The 16,566-nt window shown below is 44.3% G+C and overlaps 1 protein-coding gene across 3 annotated transcripts in view; it reads right to left on the bottom strand.

Moving 5' to 3' along the window:
* LOC149439223 (CD48 antigen-like) overlaps nt 1–16,566 on the bottom strand; it is a 107,531-nt gene that overhangs the window by 23,064 nt on the left and 67,901 nt on the right. For 2 of the 3 annotated variants that reach the window (XM_089659284.1, XM_089659282.1), the window contains exons 3-5: nt 13,654–13,920; nt 6,030–6,128; nt 617–697 (exon numbers count right to left, since the gene is read on the bottom strand). In XM_089659284.1, the coding sequence (XP_089515410.1) occupies nt 617–697; nt 6,030–6,128; nt 13,654–13,920 (447 nt within the window). The remainder of the gene's footprint in view (nt 1–616; nt 698–6,029; nt 6,129–13,653; nt 13,921–16,566) is intronic. The other variant, XM_089659285.1, reaches the window with a different exon arrangement.

Below are 16,566 nucleotides of genomic sequence, written 5' to 3'. Positions count from 1 at the left end.
GTACGGAGATGTCTTCTAGTTACTCTAGGTAGCTTAGACATTCCCAGAATTTTATGGGTGTATGGGAAATTTATGGGTGTATAACAAATGGATAGGGTTGTGGGAAAGTCATGGTTCTATGACTAAGCCCCAGTAGAAGGGGGAAATGTGTCAGAGAAACCAGGTGGTGGACTGTTCTATCCTTTAGTGAAACCATACGAAGAACTACAGAAGTCCAGAGTGAGGCCTTGTTGTTTGATGGTGTAATAGATGAAAGAGGAGACAAGGCCCATTGAGAGATCGGCGCTCTTGGCTAGTCCTGGGCTGGAAGTAAAGCAGCAGCAGTCTATAGGATGTTAAAGTACTTACTTAAGGGCTGACCCTTTTAAAGTCTAACTGCAGCCATGTTTTCCCATTGGAGAGATTTATCCCTGTGACTCCAGGAAAAGAAAGGGTGTGCGTGTGAAAGTTATAACCAGGATCAGTAGACACAGACCACGACAAAAACATTGTCCAGTATTGCAACCCTTCCCAATGCTACTTGAAATGTATGGTTGTCATTCCTGAAAATGACTGTCATTATGACAAAAAATGGTGGTTATAGCTTAGTAGCTTGAACCCATTATCATGTACGTACCATGCTCTTCCTCTTCCACAGAGGGACCATGGTGTTGGCTATCATGGGTTATCTGGTCACCATCCACCAGCATTTTTGACCCTAAGTACCAGAAATTAAAATTAGTTTCAAATGCTCCTGAAGTTCAATAATAAATGCAATGTTGAGAGGAAAGAAGAAATTAAAGTCTACCTAAACCCAATAACAAAGATTTAATGTATTACAGCTTAGCACTTCTAAGATGTGGTGGATACATTGATTTACTTTTCTCAGGCTAAGCACTTTTTCTGAAAGTACAAAAATACCTGTGATTCTTCCTGAAAACAAGTGTCCTTGTAAGCTCAGTCCTAAATAATATTATCAGGTTTCACAGCTATCTTCTGTTAACCATAGAATACCTCCTATATATGTTTTGTAAATGGGAAAAGGGAGAAGTATCTGTCATCAAAATCAGGTGAGCAGCCCAGGGTGACAATACTGCTCCTCTATCCACTAAAAGTGGAGCTCCAGCCATTTTTGTATTTGTTAAAAGTCAGCAGTAACAATCACTGTAGCTGTTGACTTTGAATAAACAGGCACTCACTGTCCCAGGATCTAGCAAAGTGCTCACCCAAGCCATCGTCTTCTGTTCTGGCATCACAACTGTTCGCACCCAGCTATGACAGCTTCAATTTTCACAGCTGGGTGCCCACTGTACATAGTGAATGGTCACACTTTCTTCAGGGACCTGTCACGTGTCCCAGAAGACTACAGGGAGGGAGGGAGGAGATGAACTTCCACTTCTGACTGCCTAGGTGGTTGGAGCAGAAGTGGAATTGGGTACCTGTAAAAATCAGATTCCCACCCCCCCAAAAGAGTGTAATCTGAGTAAGAGTAGGGGGGAGGAAGCCTTAAAGCAGAACTTCACCTTTTGGGTGGAGTTCAGCCTTAAAGGACCAGGCCTATTCCGACACTTTTTGTTCACAAGTAAAATCAGTATTTTTTTGCTAGAAAATTACTTGGAACCCTCAAACATTATATATATATAATTTTTTTTTCTTTTTCGACCCTAGAGAATAAAATGGCAGTCGTTGCAATTTTGTATGTCACATGGTATTTGCGCAGTGGTTTTTCACTTTAATGAATTAAAAACAAACCCACAATATATAAACAAATTTTTGGTACAATATGAAAGATGATGTTATGCCAAGTAAATAGATACCTAACATCATGCTTAAAAATTGTGCATGCCAGTGAAATGGTGCCAAACTACGATACCTAAAAATCTCCATTTGCGACATTCAAAATTTTTTTTACAGGTTACCAGTTTATAGTTAGAGGATGTCTAATGCTAGAATTATTATTCTCGCTCTGACGTTCGCAGTGATACTTCATATGTGTGTTGCGAATACTGTTTACACATGTGGATGTGACCTACGTATGTGTTTGCATTAAAAAAAAATGTATTATTATTTATTTTATAACTTTTTTATTTTTACACTGTCCCTTTAATTAAAAAAAAATTATTATATCAATTTTATTCCTATGAGAAGGAATGTGAACATTAAATAAGGCATGACAGGTCCTCTTTATGGAGAGATCTGGGGTCAATAAGACCCTACATCTCTCCTTTACAATGGAAATCATCAAATAATAAAAAAAAGTTTTTTTTAAATTAAATGTTCAACTGTTTAACCCCTTATTAACTCATAGTTTACTCCAATAAGCCCTAATTAACTCATTATTCTCCTCCATTCAATTATTGTTTTCCTGCTGATTTATTTTGTTCATTTCTATTTTAATAAACTAATAATATTTAAACTTTTTTTTTGTTTTTGTTCGTTAATGTTTTTACACCTTTAACATATATTTACAAATTGCACATTTTAAAAAAGCGCAAAATTAAAAAAAAAAATAATTATATTGAATTTGTAAATAACTTGGCAATGCTTTGTACCAGAATCATAATTTTAGTGTCATTTTAAAAAGGATAGATTAGAGAATAAAATGTGCCCTTCTTATCTGCAGCAACACTTTTTATTTTTAAACAAACACAGCTCAAAGAAAGAAAAAGTGCATTTTGTTACGTTTTGCTATGTTTAATTGTTTAAGGATTGCGGTAAAAAAAATTTTTTGCAAGAGAATACTCACAAAAAGAAAGCCTTGTTTGTCTTTAAAAAAAACAATATATGTAATATGTTTTATCTTAAAGTGGAGCTCCACCCAAGGCTTTGTCCCCCGCTCCCCATTAAAGATTGGCACCTTTGTGGAGCGGGTGGGAAATGGATTCTCGAATTTGACAGGTACCCGCTCCCACTTCCCGTGTGATCACCTAAGGCAATCGGAAGTGGAAGTATTCCTCCCCCATCCCTCCCCGGAGGCTTCTGGGACACGTGAAGACCATACACAAAGCTCAGTGCTGCTCACACATGAGCAGTGGGTACCCGGCTGTGAAGCCACAATCTGTCACAGCTAGGTGCCCACACCAAGGATGCCGGCAGCGGGGAGAAAAGACGGCCATTAAAACCAGCTGTGGTGAGGACACCACTGGACTGAGGGACAGGTAAGTGTCTGTTTTTTAAAATCCAGCAACTAAAGTTTTTGTTGCTGCTGTCTTATTTTTTTTTTATTCAACTGGAACTCCACTTTAAGTAATGACAAAGTTATCTCTGAATAAACAGGTCCATGGCCGAAATATAAAAACTGGTCTGGTCCATAAGTGGTGAACAGGTGTGAGAGCCAAAATGGAGAACAGACAAACAAATGTGGACAGCCCTCCAAATATTGAGTTCAGGTGTTTCCAGTTATGGACACTCTTAAAAATGAAGACTAGATATGGCTTTTTTGCATAGTTACATTGGTCCAGCTTGGACTAATGTGCGCTTGTATGTGCAATACATGGCCGGTGCCTGTGGAAGCTGAAAATTACTGTAGTAGGCACCTCTACTACAATGATCACCACTAGCTTCTGGGTCCCGTACTGAGTGGCTGCCCTGATACATAGTGAACACAGGAGGTTGTTCAATTAGCAAATGTGCCATTCAGAGAACACTTTACAATTTCTCAATGAATGCAATCTTTTTTATTGTACGAGGTGGAGAGGCGAGATGTTGATGTCACAATCTTCTCCTTGTCCAAACAGGGAATGTCTTGCATTCACTGAGCAAAATGCAAGACGTTCTGTGAATGGTGTTCGTCCTATGCAGCAGGTTGGTACGGGACCCAGAAGCTAATACTGATCACTGTAGTAGCGGTGCTTCCACAGAGATCAGCCAGATATGGTACATACTGTACATACTTATGTTGGTCCAAGCTTGACCAATGTAACCATGCAAAAAAGCCATACCTAAAATTTTAATGCTGCAGCATACAAACACATATTAGAAAAGTGTAAACTTCCAATTTTGTGGCCATAGCTTGAGGCAGGCCTTTCTGTTCCAGCAGACTGTTCCCCTGTATACAAAACAAACTCCATAAAAATATGGCTTGATGAATTTGAAGTTCTGGAACTTGGGTGGCTTGCACAGAGTCCAGACCTCAAACCTACTGAACTCATTTGGAATGATTTGGAAAACCAACTCCATAAAAGTAAGGCTTGATGAATTTGAAGTTCTGGAACTTGGGTGGCTTGCACAGAGTCCTGACCTCAACCCTACTGAACTCCTTTGGAATGATTTGGAAAACCAACTCCATAAAAGTATGGCTTGATGAATTTGAAGTTCTGGAACTTGGGTGGCTTGCACAGAGTCCTGGCCCCAACCCTACCGAACCCCTTTGGAATGATTTGGAATGCCAACTACGAGCCAGGTCTTGTTCCACAACAGTACCTGACACATAGGCTGTTTTGGCTGAATGGGCACATCCCACAAACTGAATCCCACGACCACACTCCAAAATCTTGTAAAAAGTCTCCCCAGAATAGTGATGGATAATATACAGTAATTGCAAAGAGGGGCAACTCAGTATTAAAGAAAAACTAAAGCCTTTTTTAATAACATTGCTGGTGGTTAGGTTATTATTGCAGCAGAGGCACCATATGCCTCTTTTGCTATACAAGCTACTCTTCTGCTTGACAGCTATATTTCTTCTGAATACATGCACAGCTAAATGTACATTTCCAGTATGTCTTGGTGCCAGGCAAACATGCCCCCAGCTGTGGTAATGGAGTGACAAGGGAGAGTGAGGCTGCCAGAGTGCTGGAGGGGTCCCTTTGGCAGGTAAGTCTCCCATAATGTGCAAATATACTGTGCACACTTGCACATCATGGCTAACGTTCACCTACTGCAATGCGTATTTAACCCCACCTAAAAGCCCATGCTTCTGGAATTGGATCCAATGAGATCATATAGGTGTGATAGTCAGGTGTCACTAAACCTTTAACAATATAGTTGATGACTTTTTTATATATATATATGGTTAGCACTTCCACCTGGCAGTACTAGGGTTGTCGGCAGGGGCGGGCTGACCATTTGAAAACTTGGGCACTGCCCGAGGGCCCGGGGTTAGTAGGGGGCCCCATGAGATCCCCCTGGTACCTTTTTCATAGGCTTTTTTGAGTTTGGGCAAGGTCACAGGGGCCCCATGATCCCCTATTGCCCGGGGGCCCCATGAGTTGTCAGTCCGCCCCTGGTTGTCGGTTTGAATACCAACCATGGCACCATCCACCTGGAGTTTGCAGGCTCTCCCTGTGCCTGCGTGGGTTTCCTCCAGATACTCCAGTTTCCTCCCACACTCCAAAGACATGCTGGTAGGTTAATTGGCTCCTGTCTAAATTGTCCCTAGTATGTGTATGTATGAATGTAAGTTAGGGACCTTAGATTGTACGCCTCTTGAGGGTTAGGGACTGATGTGAATGTACAATATATATGTAAAGCACTGCATAAATTGATGGTGCTATATAAGTACCTGTAATAATAATATATCAGATCACGGGGTCACACCCAAATTCCTATAAAAAAATATTCTTGGTGCCATTTGTAATGTAGAAATGTATGTTCAAAAATAAGCCTTCGTGTATTAGGACAATGTGTGAGGAGGCTTATAGAAGAAGACCATATTTCTTCTGATTATCGGGAAAAGTTTGTGGTTGAAATCTATACAAGGAAAATCTGCTTATATGACCGCAGTATTAGGGGCCTGGGAGAATTCTGAGCTTTGCATATACTGAAAACCATAGACGCACAAGTAGCAGGAGTCTCTCTTTGTATGAATTACACTTTATATGTATACAAATGGACATTAGTCTATATAGACTACAGTATAGAGCAGGGGTGGGCAACTGTTGCCCTCCAGCTCTTGTAGAACTACAAGTCCCATGAGGCATTGCAAAACTGACAGTTACAAGCATGACTCCCAAAGGCAGAGGCAGGATGGGACTTGTAGTTCACCAACAGCTGGAGGGCCACAGTTGCCCACCCCTGGTATAGATAGTGGCCTTAATAAGTATACTGTATACCTTTTCTTCTTTTTTTCCAAATCACCAAAAGCAAAATGAACAGCACCGGAAGCAAGGAGATAAGTACGGTAGACCATATGCGGTTCACTGCAACACCATCTGCAATGAATTAACAAAAATGCTATATTATTTAATATAAATTGATTATATAAAAAATGATATCTTAAATATGTTTAATACTTAAATGGCTTCGATGTGCTGTTACTCTATAATAATAAATTATACTGTATGCATCAATTAAAGCTTATATTATTAAATACTGTATAATGTTGTAAACAGTTATTCCTAATTAGCAATAAAATGTACTTGCGGGGCTTTAAAAAAAAAAAAAAAAAAAACAAGAAATAATGAAAACCTAGTAACACTCTTACATTGTATTTCTCAATTATAATAATTATTATTTTACAGATGTATATAGTGCCAACAGATTGCACAAAATAATAATAATAATGGTGAAGACTCTTGCCTTCAAATAACTTATAGAGTCACACTAATAACACACAAGTATAAAAAAAATGAATGTAATGAATCATAGGATCAATACTGCCCAAAAGGGCACCCGCAATACTGTTACAAATAGAAAAACCTATAATAACCCATTTGCTGCCAGAGCCATTTTCGTGTTTTTTGCACCTTTGTTTAAAAAATAATTTCAGGCCTGAAGTTTGCATAAACACCCCCTAAACATTATATATTTTCTGAAAGCAGACACCCTGGAGAATAAAATAGTGTTAGTTCCAATATTTTATGTCACATGCAGGAGCGGACTGACCATTTGGAAACTCGGGCATTTCCCGAGGGCCCGGGGTCAGTAGGGGGCCCCATGAGATGCCCCTGTTACCTTTTTCATAGGCTTTTTTGAGTTTGGGCAAGGACACAGGGGCCCCATGATCCCCTATTTCCCCCGGGGGGCCCCATGAGTTATCAGTCCGCCTCTGGTCACATGATATTACTGCAAAGGCTTAGGAAACACAACATTTCAGTAAAAAATACACTAAAGTTAATTTTAGGGCACAAAAATGCAATAAATTACCCAGTTTTTGGTAAAATATAAAAGAGGTTGCACCGAATAAATAGATACACAACCTTAACCACTAGCCTACAGGGCACTTATACCCCTCTTCCTGCCCAGACCAATTTCCAGCTTTCAGCGCTGTCACACTTTGAATGACAATTGCGCGGTTATGCAACACTGTACCCATATGAAATATTTATCATTTTTTTTTAGACAGATAGAGCTTTCTTTTGGTGGTATTTAATCACCTCTGGGATTTTTATTTTTTCTTAAACAAACCAAAAACCACTGAAAATTTAGAAAAAAAAAAAGTTCTCTTAGTTTTTGTTATACAATTTTGTAAATAAGTGATTTTTCTCCTTCACTGATGTGTGCTAATGAGGCTGCAGTGATGGGCACTGATAGGTTGCACTGATGGACACTGATAGGTGGCACTGATGAGGAGGCACTGGTAGGTTGCACTGATGGGTATGGACAGGCATCACTGATGGGCACTGAAAGGCAGCACTGATACATGACACTGATATATGGCACTGATAGGTGGCACTGATAGGCGGCACTGACTGGCACTGATAGGCGGGACTGACTGGCACTGATGGGTGACATTGAAAGGCAGCTCAGATGGGCACTGATATGTGGCAATGATGTACAATGGTAGGCACTGATATGTGGCATTGATGTGGCACTGACACGTGGCAGTGATGAGAACTGACTGCTGCCACTGATGGACACTGACAGGTGGCACTTCTGGGGCCACACTGATCATCAGGGCACACTGATCATCAGTACCCTGATGATCAGTGTACATGTCCCCTCCGCGGAAAGCCGATTACCATTTCTCCTCTCAAGCTGTCAGCATGACAGCTCGAGAGGAGAGAAATGCCGATAACCGGCATTTCTGTGTTTACATGTGATCAGCTGTGATTGGACACAGCTGATCACATAACCGAGTTGACATCTTTGGCTCTGTGATCCGCTGTGTCCGAGGGACACAGCGCACCGTTGATTGCCGCGCTGCGCGCTCCCTGAGCCGCGCATGCGCGGTGAGAATGGAAGGACGTCATATGACGTCCTATCAGAACGAGAGAACCACCTTGCACCCATCATTGTACTATATGGCGGGCGGAAAGTGGTTAAATCTGTGTGTGAAATAGTGACAAACCACAGTATTATTATTATTATTATTATTACTACGAGTTTATATAGCGCCAAAGGGTTTGCTCAGCGCTGTACAATAGGGGGGGACAATACATGGCACAGTACAACAAAGACAGACAGCGTACGAGGGGTAAGAGGGCCCTACTCTTACGAGCTTATTTTTTATAGGCAACATGGTAAAAGCCTCTATAGGTCATCAGTTTAGCTTTACAGAGAAGGTCTGATGCTATTAGGGCTCCTGTACACTGCAGCTGATAAACTCATGTTAGCTTTTCTGCGTTTTTTTCAGCAGCCCCTGAACTCTCTCTAATGTTTTCCTATGTGTCCATGTACAGATAGTCATTTACAGTCCTTTACAGGCAGTTGAGTTTACAGTCGTTTTTTTGAACGCACCAAACTTGCGTTCAGAAGTAGATTTTATCAGCGTTGCAAACGCCAAACGCTTGTAAATGTGCAAAAGCGGCTAACCTCGTATAAGCGTTTGCGTTTAGAAGTGTTTAACTGTTCCATATCCAGATGTTCCATATCCAGGTCTGCTCTACCTCAGAAGAAGTGCGTGTGCACGAAACGCGTCAGATTCGTTGTTGACATCACGCCGCCGGCGCCACGTGGAGGCCCAGCGGCTATCTTTGATTTTGGAGGGTCAGTCACTCATTTGTATCTGGCACCACTGTGATTCTCACTAAACGCTTCTTTGCATAATAAAGTAAATTTACATACTACACTATGAGTTCTTCCCTGTGTCTCCTGTGAGGAGCCTTTCAACTTTTGTAGGCCTCAGAGTGTACCAGCTCTAGAGAGGGGGAATTACCTACTCCACACATCTCTGCAAGGATATCTCTGGCCTGTGGGACTTCATCTTCACCACACGAGGGCGCTTCATCTCCACATTTTCCAGCTTCTATCCATTTTCTGACCAGAAAGAGAGGGGAATCTTCAGGATATTTTATACACATGCGTATTACCAATACGCTTCTGGTTAGTGCGCATTTCTATCATTTGCACTGGAGAACAGCGAGCACTATTACAGGACTGCATTTCATTTATGATTTAAATTCCATAATTTTATGTTTGGTTTTATTTCTATATTATTATTGTTGCCTACATTAGGGCAACACCACACAGCGCTGCATTTTATATTTGTACATTTATCTTGGGACTTCTTATGTGTTTTCCTTGAATGTTCAGCTGCTGACATTTTGGAGCGCTCACTGTAGCCTTTCTATTTATACAAGCCTAAGATACATGGCGGAGGGATCCCACGGGGAAGGGGGGAGGAGGAGGGATTGGTGCCCATTACCAGGGTGTGAAAGCAATCCAGCGCCGCTGGAGGCACCAGACTACTTTCATGGGAGAGTCAGAAGTCAACTTGTCAGATTTACAAAGTATGTGTAAAAACTCACTGTCAGGTCAATACAACCTACATACCTGGCAGTGAAAGGATTAAAACATTGCAATGGATAAAGATTACATAAAAAACAAAAACATTGCAATGACCTGCCCCCATATAAACATTACATGTTGATCACCTTACTTGTGTATCTTCAAACACTTCAATATAAAAACACGTGGTTGTTATACAGCAACATACAAAATTCAAACAGCAAAGAGTAAGAAAATTCTTCTGGTTCTTAAAATGCTTGCTGGTCTTCCTTTTATGCTAGATAAACTATGCATTAGGTACATTATATATCTCAAAATATCAAATGTCAGTTGAAAAGAATCACAAACATACTGAAGAATGCTTAAAGCGTAACTCCATTTTCATGAAAAAAAAAAATACCAATACAAAATGTCGGCTGAAAATGGGTCACAGGAATGCAGAATGAACTGCACTCCTGTGATCCACAGGAGCAGTACAGCCAAACAAGCTTTGTGTCACAAGTTAGCCTGCAGTTTCTTGTTTGTGTATTCTTACCTCCTTGCTGTAGTGCTGTTCCTGATCCCTTTCACATGTGTGGTTTGTCTGTGCTCATCTATGAGCGTCACCTGCTATTCTCTGGGTTTTATTTCCTTCCCTTCCATCACTTCCTGGCCCACCTCCTGGTTTGCTTGTCTATATAAGACATGCTCAGTCTAGACCACTTTCCTGAGCCACTTCTTAGTTCTCTGAGCTCCTGTTTGTTGCTACTCCTGTATACAACTACCTGTGTGCCGACCTGGCTTCGTTCACTGACTGTGCTTGATTTGCGCCAGTCCTGACCTCGGCTTGTCTATTGGATTTCCTGTTGTCTCCTGTTATTGTATTTTGCTCATGCGAGCAGTCTTAGCATCCTCAGCTGGGCGTACCTTGGGTTCCGTGACCTGGTTCTAGCTAGCTGCAAGCCCATCCCCACCATCAGGAGTTCTGGTGAAGAAGCAGGCTGGGACTTAGACTCCATGCCTTGGGGAACCCCGAGTTAGCGATCTTCAAGGGCTCACTACCACAAACGTTTGAAAGTTTGCTGAGGCTATGAGCTCCTCGGAGACACCGCAGCCTCTCCTGGAACAGCTTCAGTGTTTGGCACAGAGAGTCAATGTCCAGCAGGCCTTTCAAGAACAAATTATGCAGTGTCTGCAGGAACTTTCCTCCCAGTTGAATCAGCTGCAGGTTGTGTCCACTTCCTCTCCATCTGTTTCGGCTCCTGTTCTGGTTCCTGCTGCTCCAACGCCCGCTGTTCCTCTTGTGGAACACAGTCATTCGAAACTCCAGTTGCCTCCACCGCCTTGCTTCTCTGGTGATTCCAAAGCTTGTCGGGGCTTCATCAAACAGTGCTCAATTCACTTTGAACTAGCAGCCCACCATTTTCCTACTGACCGTTCCAAGGTGGCGTACATGATCTCCCTTCTTTCCGGTGAAGCACTGGCTTGGGCCTTGCCACTGTGGGAGCATCAAGATCCTACTATTTTTTTATACTTTCCATAAAAGCTTTGATGTGCCCCGCAGGACTTCATCTGCTGCAGGAGCTCTTCTTCGGCTTCATCAAGGTAGCATGACTGTTGGTCAATATGCAGTTCAGTTTCGCACCTTAGCTTCGCAACCGGCATGGAATAATGAGGCCCTTTCTGCAACCTTTTGGCAGGGTCTAGCAAAAAGTATTAAGGATGAACTAGATGGAAGAACCATACCCACCACCCTGGATGACTTGATTGCTCTTAGCATCCAAATCGATGTCCACTTCCAGGAGCGAGATCTGGAAAGGGCTCGTCTTCCCAGTGAGTTCGTTAGCTCCTGTTTTCCAGAAATCCCCTGATCAACCTACCTTTGCAACCGTACCGGCATCTGAAGAGCCTATGCAGTTAGGCCGAACACACCTCACTTCACAAGAGCGATCGTGTCGCCTAAGGCTTGGCCTATGCCTTTACTGTGGGGCTGAAGGTCATATAATTAAGTCCTGTTCTGTCCCTCCGGGAAACTCTCCAGTCTAGGTCACTCTGAAGGAGGAGGGGTACAATTGGTGGAATAAATGGTGGAGATGGATCTGGGAGTTCTGGTAGATCACAAGCTTAATAACGGCATGCAATGCCAATATGCAGTTTCTAACATGAGCAAAATCCTCTCTTGTATTAAAAGAGGCATCAAAAACCCTCAAACTTAAAAAATCATTTGTTCTCTATGGTGCCTGTTCACACGATCAGGTGTGAACAGGCACCATAGAGAACAATTGATTTTGTAATTTTGAGCTTTTTTGGAGCTTCAAGTTTTGAGCTTCAAGCTACAAAATGCTCAAGTGTGAATGCAGCCTAACTCTGAAAAATGTTCTTTACCACCAGCTTTATGATAGCCACAATTCGCAGCACCTATGTAAATGTGTAATGACTAAGCCCTTATGTCACCGATATACACAGTTCTTAAAAGACTACTTGACTGTTCTTCAATGGTCCACCTTTAGTGATCTACATCTGCTTCTCACTCAGACAAGGCCACTCTCTTGATCAGGGGCGGACTGACAACTCATGGGGCCCCCAGGCAATAGGGGATCATGGGGCCCCTGTGTCCTTGCCCAAACTCAAAAAAGCTTATGAAAAATGTACCAGGGGTATCTCATGGGGCCCCCTACTGACCCCGGGCCCTCGGGCAGTGCCCGAGTTTCCAAATGGTCAGTCCGCCCCTGCTCTTGATCTATATCCACCATTATCAACCAGGGTTCCTCCTAAGATTCTTAATGGTTTACTTGAGCAATGATGAACTGATATCCCACTTACACTGACCTTCTGTCAGGACAGGAGCGATGGAATGGGCAGGCAGACCTATGGTAAGGTCACGCAGCGATTGACGACAGCCACTACCCACAGACCAGAGTCCCTCAGGGCGCGGAGCCTAAGTCCCAGGCTGCCCTTCACCAGGGCCCCTGATGGTGGAGATGGACTTGATGCAGCCTGAGACCAGGTCGCGGACCCCGAGTAACCCCAGCTGCGGTAACGACTGCCGCCAATGGCGTACAGCTGGTGGGAGCTAGATGGGAAAACATGTAGCGTGGTCAGACCGGCCGGGTCTATAACAACGGAGCAGACAGTACAAGACGATAGCCAAAAAATACTCAGGTCACGGGCCGGGTTCAGCAACGGGAGGTCAGGTAAAGGGTTAAAGCAGAGAGTAGTCTTGTCCAAGCCGAGTCGGTTACCAGGAGAGCAATGAGAACAGAACAAGAGCTCGCTGCAAGGGAACATACAGGACACGAATGCAAAGAGCAAGTGCAGACAACAGGCTTAAATGTGATCAACCATACCCCTCTGGGGGAGGGACCGCAGAGGCCTGAAAGCATAAAAGGCTCCCACCATGCTTTGCAGAAACCCAAGATGGATGCCAGCACATGGAGCAGCACAACCTCTGAGAAAAGGTAGGACCTTGACACCTTCAACATAAGGGGGCAATTGTCTACAAACCATCAATGTAAGGGCTTACCCCTACACTGACCACTAATGTAAGGGGACATCACAATTTATTCATTTCACAATTATTACTGAAGATTAGTTTAATGTATGGGGAGGGGTAAAGAAATAAAAAGAAAATATCTGCCATGGCTATTTAACACTATACAGGTCACATTCATTATCATTTTATTTATTTAAAAGTTTAACACGTATGCAGGGGCAGACTGACCATTTGGAAACTCGGGCACTGCCTGAGGGCCCGGGGTCAGTAGGGGACCCCATGAGATGCTCCTGGTACCTTTTTCATAGGCTTTTTTGAGTTTGGGCAAGGACACAGGGGCCCCATGATCCCCTATTGCCCGGGGGCCCCATGAGTTGTCAGTCCGCCCCTGCACGTATGCTAATGTACCATAAACTATAGGTTTAACCAAACTTATCAAGTGTTTTATTTGAATAGACTACCTAACACACCCAAAAAAGTACATGCATTATTTTTTGTAATGCAGTGCACCACAATGCATGCCAGTACATTACCATGTGTGGTGGTGCCCTGTAATGCAGCTGCCATTGGAATGCCATTAAGAATGAATATCTTACCTTGTGCATGACACCTTTCTTGTTTGGACACGTTCTTCTGGTCAGCAGGATTGTGTACTGTACATTGGAACTCCGTGTCCCAGGAGTAGTTCAGTGATACATGAATTGTATCTCCACTCAGCTCATAGACAGAGTTAGTGTGCTTGTACATCCAGTTATAGTTCAATGATGAGGAGTTTGTTGGCACAGAACAAATGAGAGTTGCATTACACCAGTGACTGGTCCTCTCCTCCAGTACAATCCTTATAGATGGGTCCGGGACAGGCTCTATAATCACAAAACAGGGAAATTCAAGTTATATCATGTTATATTTGGATAGTGAAAATGTGCCAGGACTAATAATTTGTAATGTATATCTAATGTTTAGTTTTTTTTCAATGATTATATATAGAGATGAGCGAAGAAATGAAAAATTTGATTCGACTGATTCGGCGAATTCGTGGACAATATTCGATTCGAGTCGAATAAATTCGCTGTGAATTTAACTTAAAAAAGGGTGTTTCTAGGCTTCAGAGAGACTTAATATTAGTGCAGAACACTGTACCTTTAATTTAAATGCCCTTGGAGTCTGCTGGGGAAGAGAAATAATACTGTCTGTCAGTATGACATGCAGATGAGTGCCGTCGATCTTAGAATCACCGCACACTTCACTCATTTGGGCAGTCACGGGGCCAAAACCAGTGTTTGGAGCCACAGTGTGGCGGTGGAGGCAGCAGCAATGGGAGGCCATACAGCAACCTATGACAAAATGGAAACCAGCAGGAGCGTGAGGAGACCTGAAAGTGGCACATGGCAGAGTGGGAGCAATGGGAGGCGGTACAGGGACCCAGGTCACACTGTGGGCCCAGCAGCAGCGTGACCAGGCGGTACGGGGGCCCATGGCCGATATGGGGCTTGGTGGCACCTATGGAAGGCCTGTAATCTGCCAGCAACCTATGACAAAATGGACAACCGCAGGAGTGTGAGGAGATTTCAAAGTGGCACATGGCAGAGTGGAAGCAATGGGAGGCCGTACAGGGACCCAGGTCACACTGTGGGCTCAGCAGCAGCGTGACCAGGAGGTACGGGGGCCCATGGTCGATATGGGGCCTGGCGGCACCTATGGAAGGCCGCTAATCTGCCAGCAACCTATGACAAAATGGACAACCGCAGGAGTGTGAGGAGATTTCAAAGAGGTACATGGCAGAGTGGAAGCAATGGGAGGCCGTACAGGGACCCAGGTCACACTGTGGGACCAGCATCAGCGTGAACAGGCGGTACGGGGGCCCATGGCCGATTTGACCTCATTCATCCCATAGTCCTGCCGACTCACGAATAGCGTGGCCTCCTCAAAGGGCCTGAGCAAGCGCAGGTGTCACACATGAGCTGACAATGGCTGACATCTAAGTTACACAGGGAGTACCTTTATCCGCTTTTAACATCAGGAAATCTGTGATGGCCTTTAGCTGTTCGTAAAGGCGGTCTAACATATGTAGGGTTGAATTACACCTTGTTGCAACGTCACAGCATGAGGAGTCGGTACGGGGGCCCATGGCAGATTACATGTCTGGCAGCAGCAATGGGAGGCCCGTAATCTGCCAGCACCCTATGTCAAAAAATTTAACACACCAGCAGTGTGAAGAGACCTGAAAGTGGCACATGGCAGCAGAGTGTGGCGATGGAGACAGCAGCAATGGGAGGCCGTACAGGGACCCATGAGAGACTCTGGACTTGGCAGCAGCATGAGGAGGCGGTATATAGGGGCCCATGGCAGATTAGGGGCCTGGCAGCAGCTATGTGAGGCCCGTAATCTGCCTGCACCCTATGTCAAAAAATTAAACACACCAGCAGTGTGAAGAGACCTGAAAGTGGCACATGGCAGCAGAGTGTGGCGATGGAGACAGCAGCAATGGGAGGCCGTACAGGGACCCATGAGAGACTCTAGACTTGGCAGCAGCATGAGGAGGCGGTATATAGGGGCCCATGGCAGATTAGGGGCCTGGCAGCAGCTATGTGAGGCCCGTAATCTGCCTGCACCCTATGTCAAAAAATTAAACACACCAGCAGTGTGAAGAGACCTGAAAGTGGCACATGGCAGCAGAGTGTGGCGATGGAGACAGCAGCAATGGGAGGCCGTACAGGGACCCATGAGAGACTCTAGACTTGGCAGCAGCATGAGGAGGCGGTATATAGGGGCCCATGGCAGATTAGGGGCCTGGCAGCAGCTATGTGAGGCCCGTAATCTGCCTGCACCCTATGTCAAAAAATTTAACACACCAGCAGTGTGAAGAGACCTGAAAGTGGCACATGGCAGCAGAGTGTGGCGATGGAGACAGCAGCAATGGGAGGCCGTACAGGGACCCATGAGAGACTCTGGACTTGGCAGCAGCATGAGGAGGCGGTATATAGGGGCCCATGGCAGATTAGGGGCCTGGCAGCAGCTATGTGAGGCCCGTAATCTGCCTGCACCCTATGTCAAAAAATTAAACACACCAGCAGTGTGAAGAGACCTGAAAGTGGCACATGGCAGCAGAGTGTGGCGATGGAGACAGCAGCAATGGGAGGCCGTACAGGGACCCATGAGAGACTCTGGACTTGGCAGCAGCATGAGGAGGCGGTATATAGGGGCCCATGGCAGATTAGGGGCCTGGCAGCAGCTATGTGAGGCCCGTAATCTGCCTGCACCCTATGTCAAAAAATTTAACACACCAGCAGTGTGAAGAGACCTGAAAGTGGCACATGGCAGCAGAGTGTGGCGATGGAGACAGCAGCAATGGGAGGCCGTACAGGGACCCATGAGAGACTCTGGACTTGGCAGCAGCATGAGGAGGCGGTATATAGGGGCCCATGGCAGATTAGGGGCCTGGCAGCAGCTATGTGAGGCCCGTTATCTTGCAGCACCCTATGTCAAAAAATTAAACACACCAGCAGTGT

This window comes from Staurois parvus, unplaced genomic scaffold (assembly GCF_062004578.1).
Source record: "Staurois parvus isolate SC_StPar_1 unplaced genomic scaffold, SC_StPar_1.0 ptg001146l, whole genome shotgun sequence".
Classification (NCBI taxonomy): domain Eukaryota; kingdom Metazoa; phylum Chordata; class Amphibia; order Anura; family Ranidae; genus Staurois; species Staurois parvus.
Note: the sequence above shows the minus strand (reverse complement) of the source record. Positions and strands in the feature narration are given on the sequence as shown.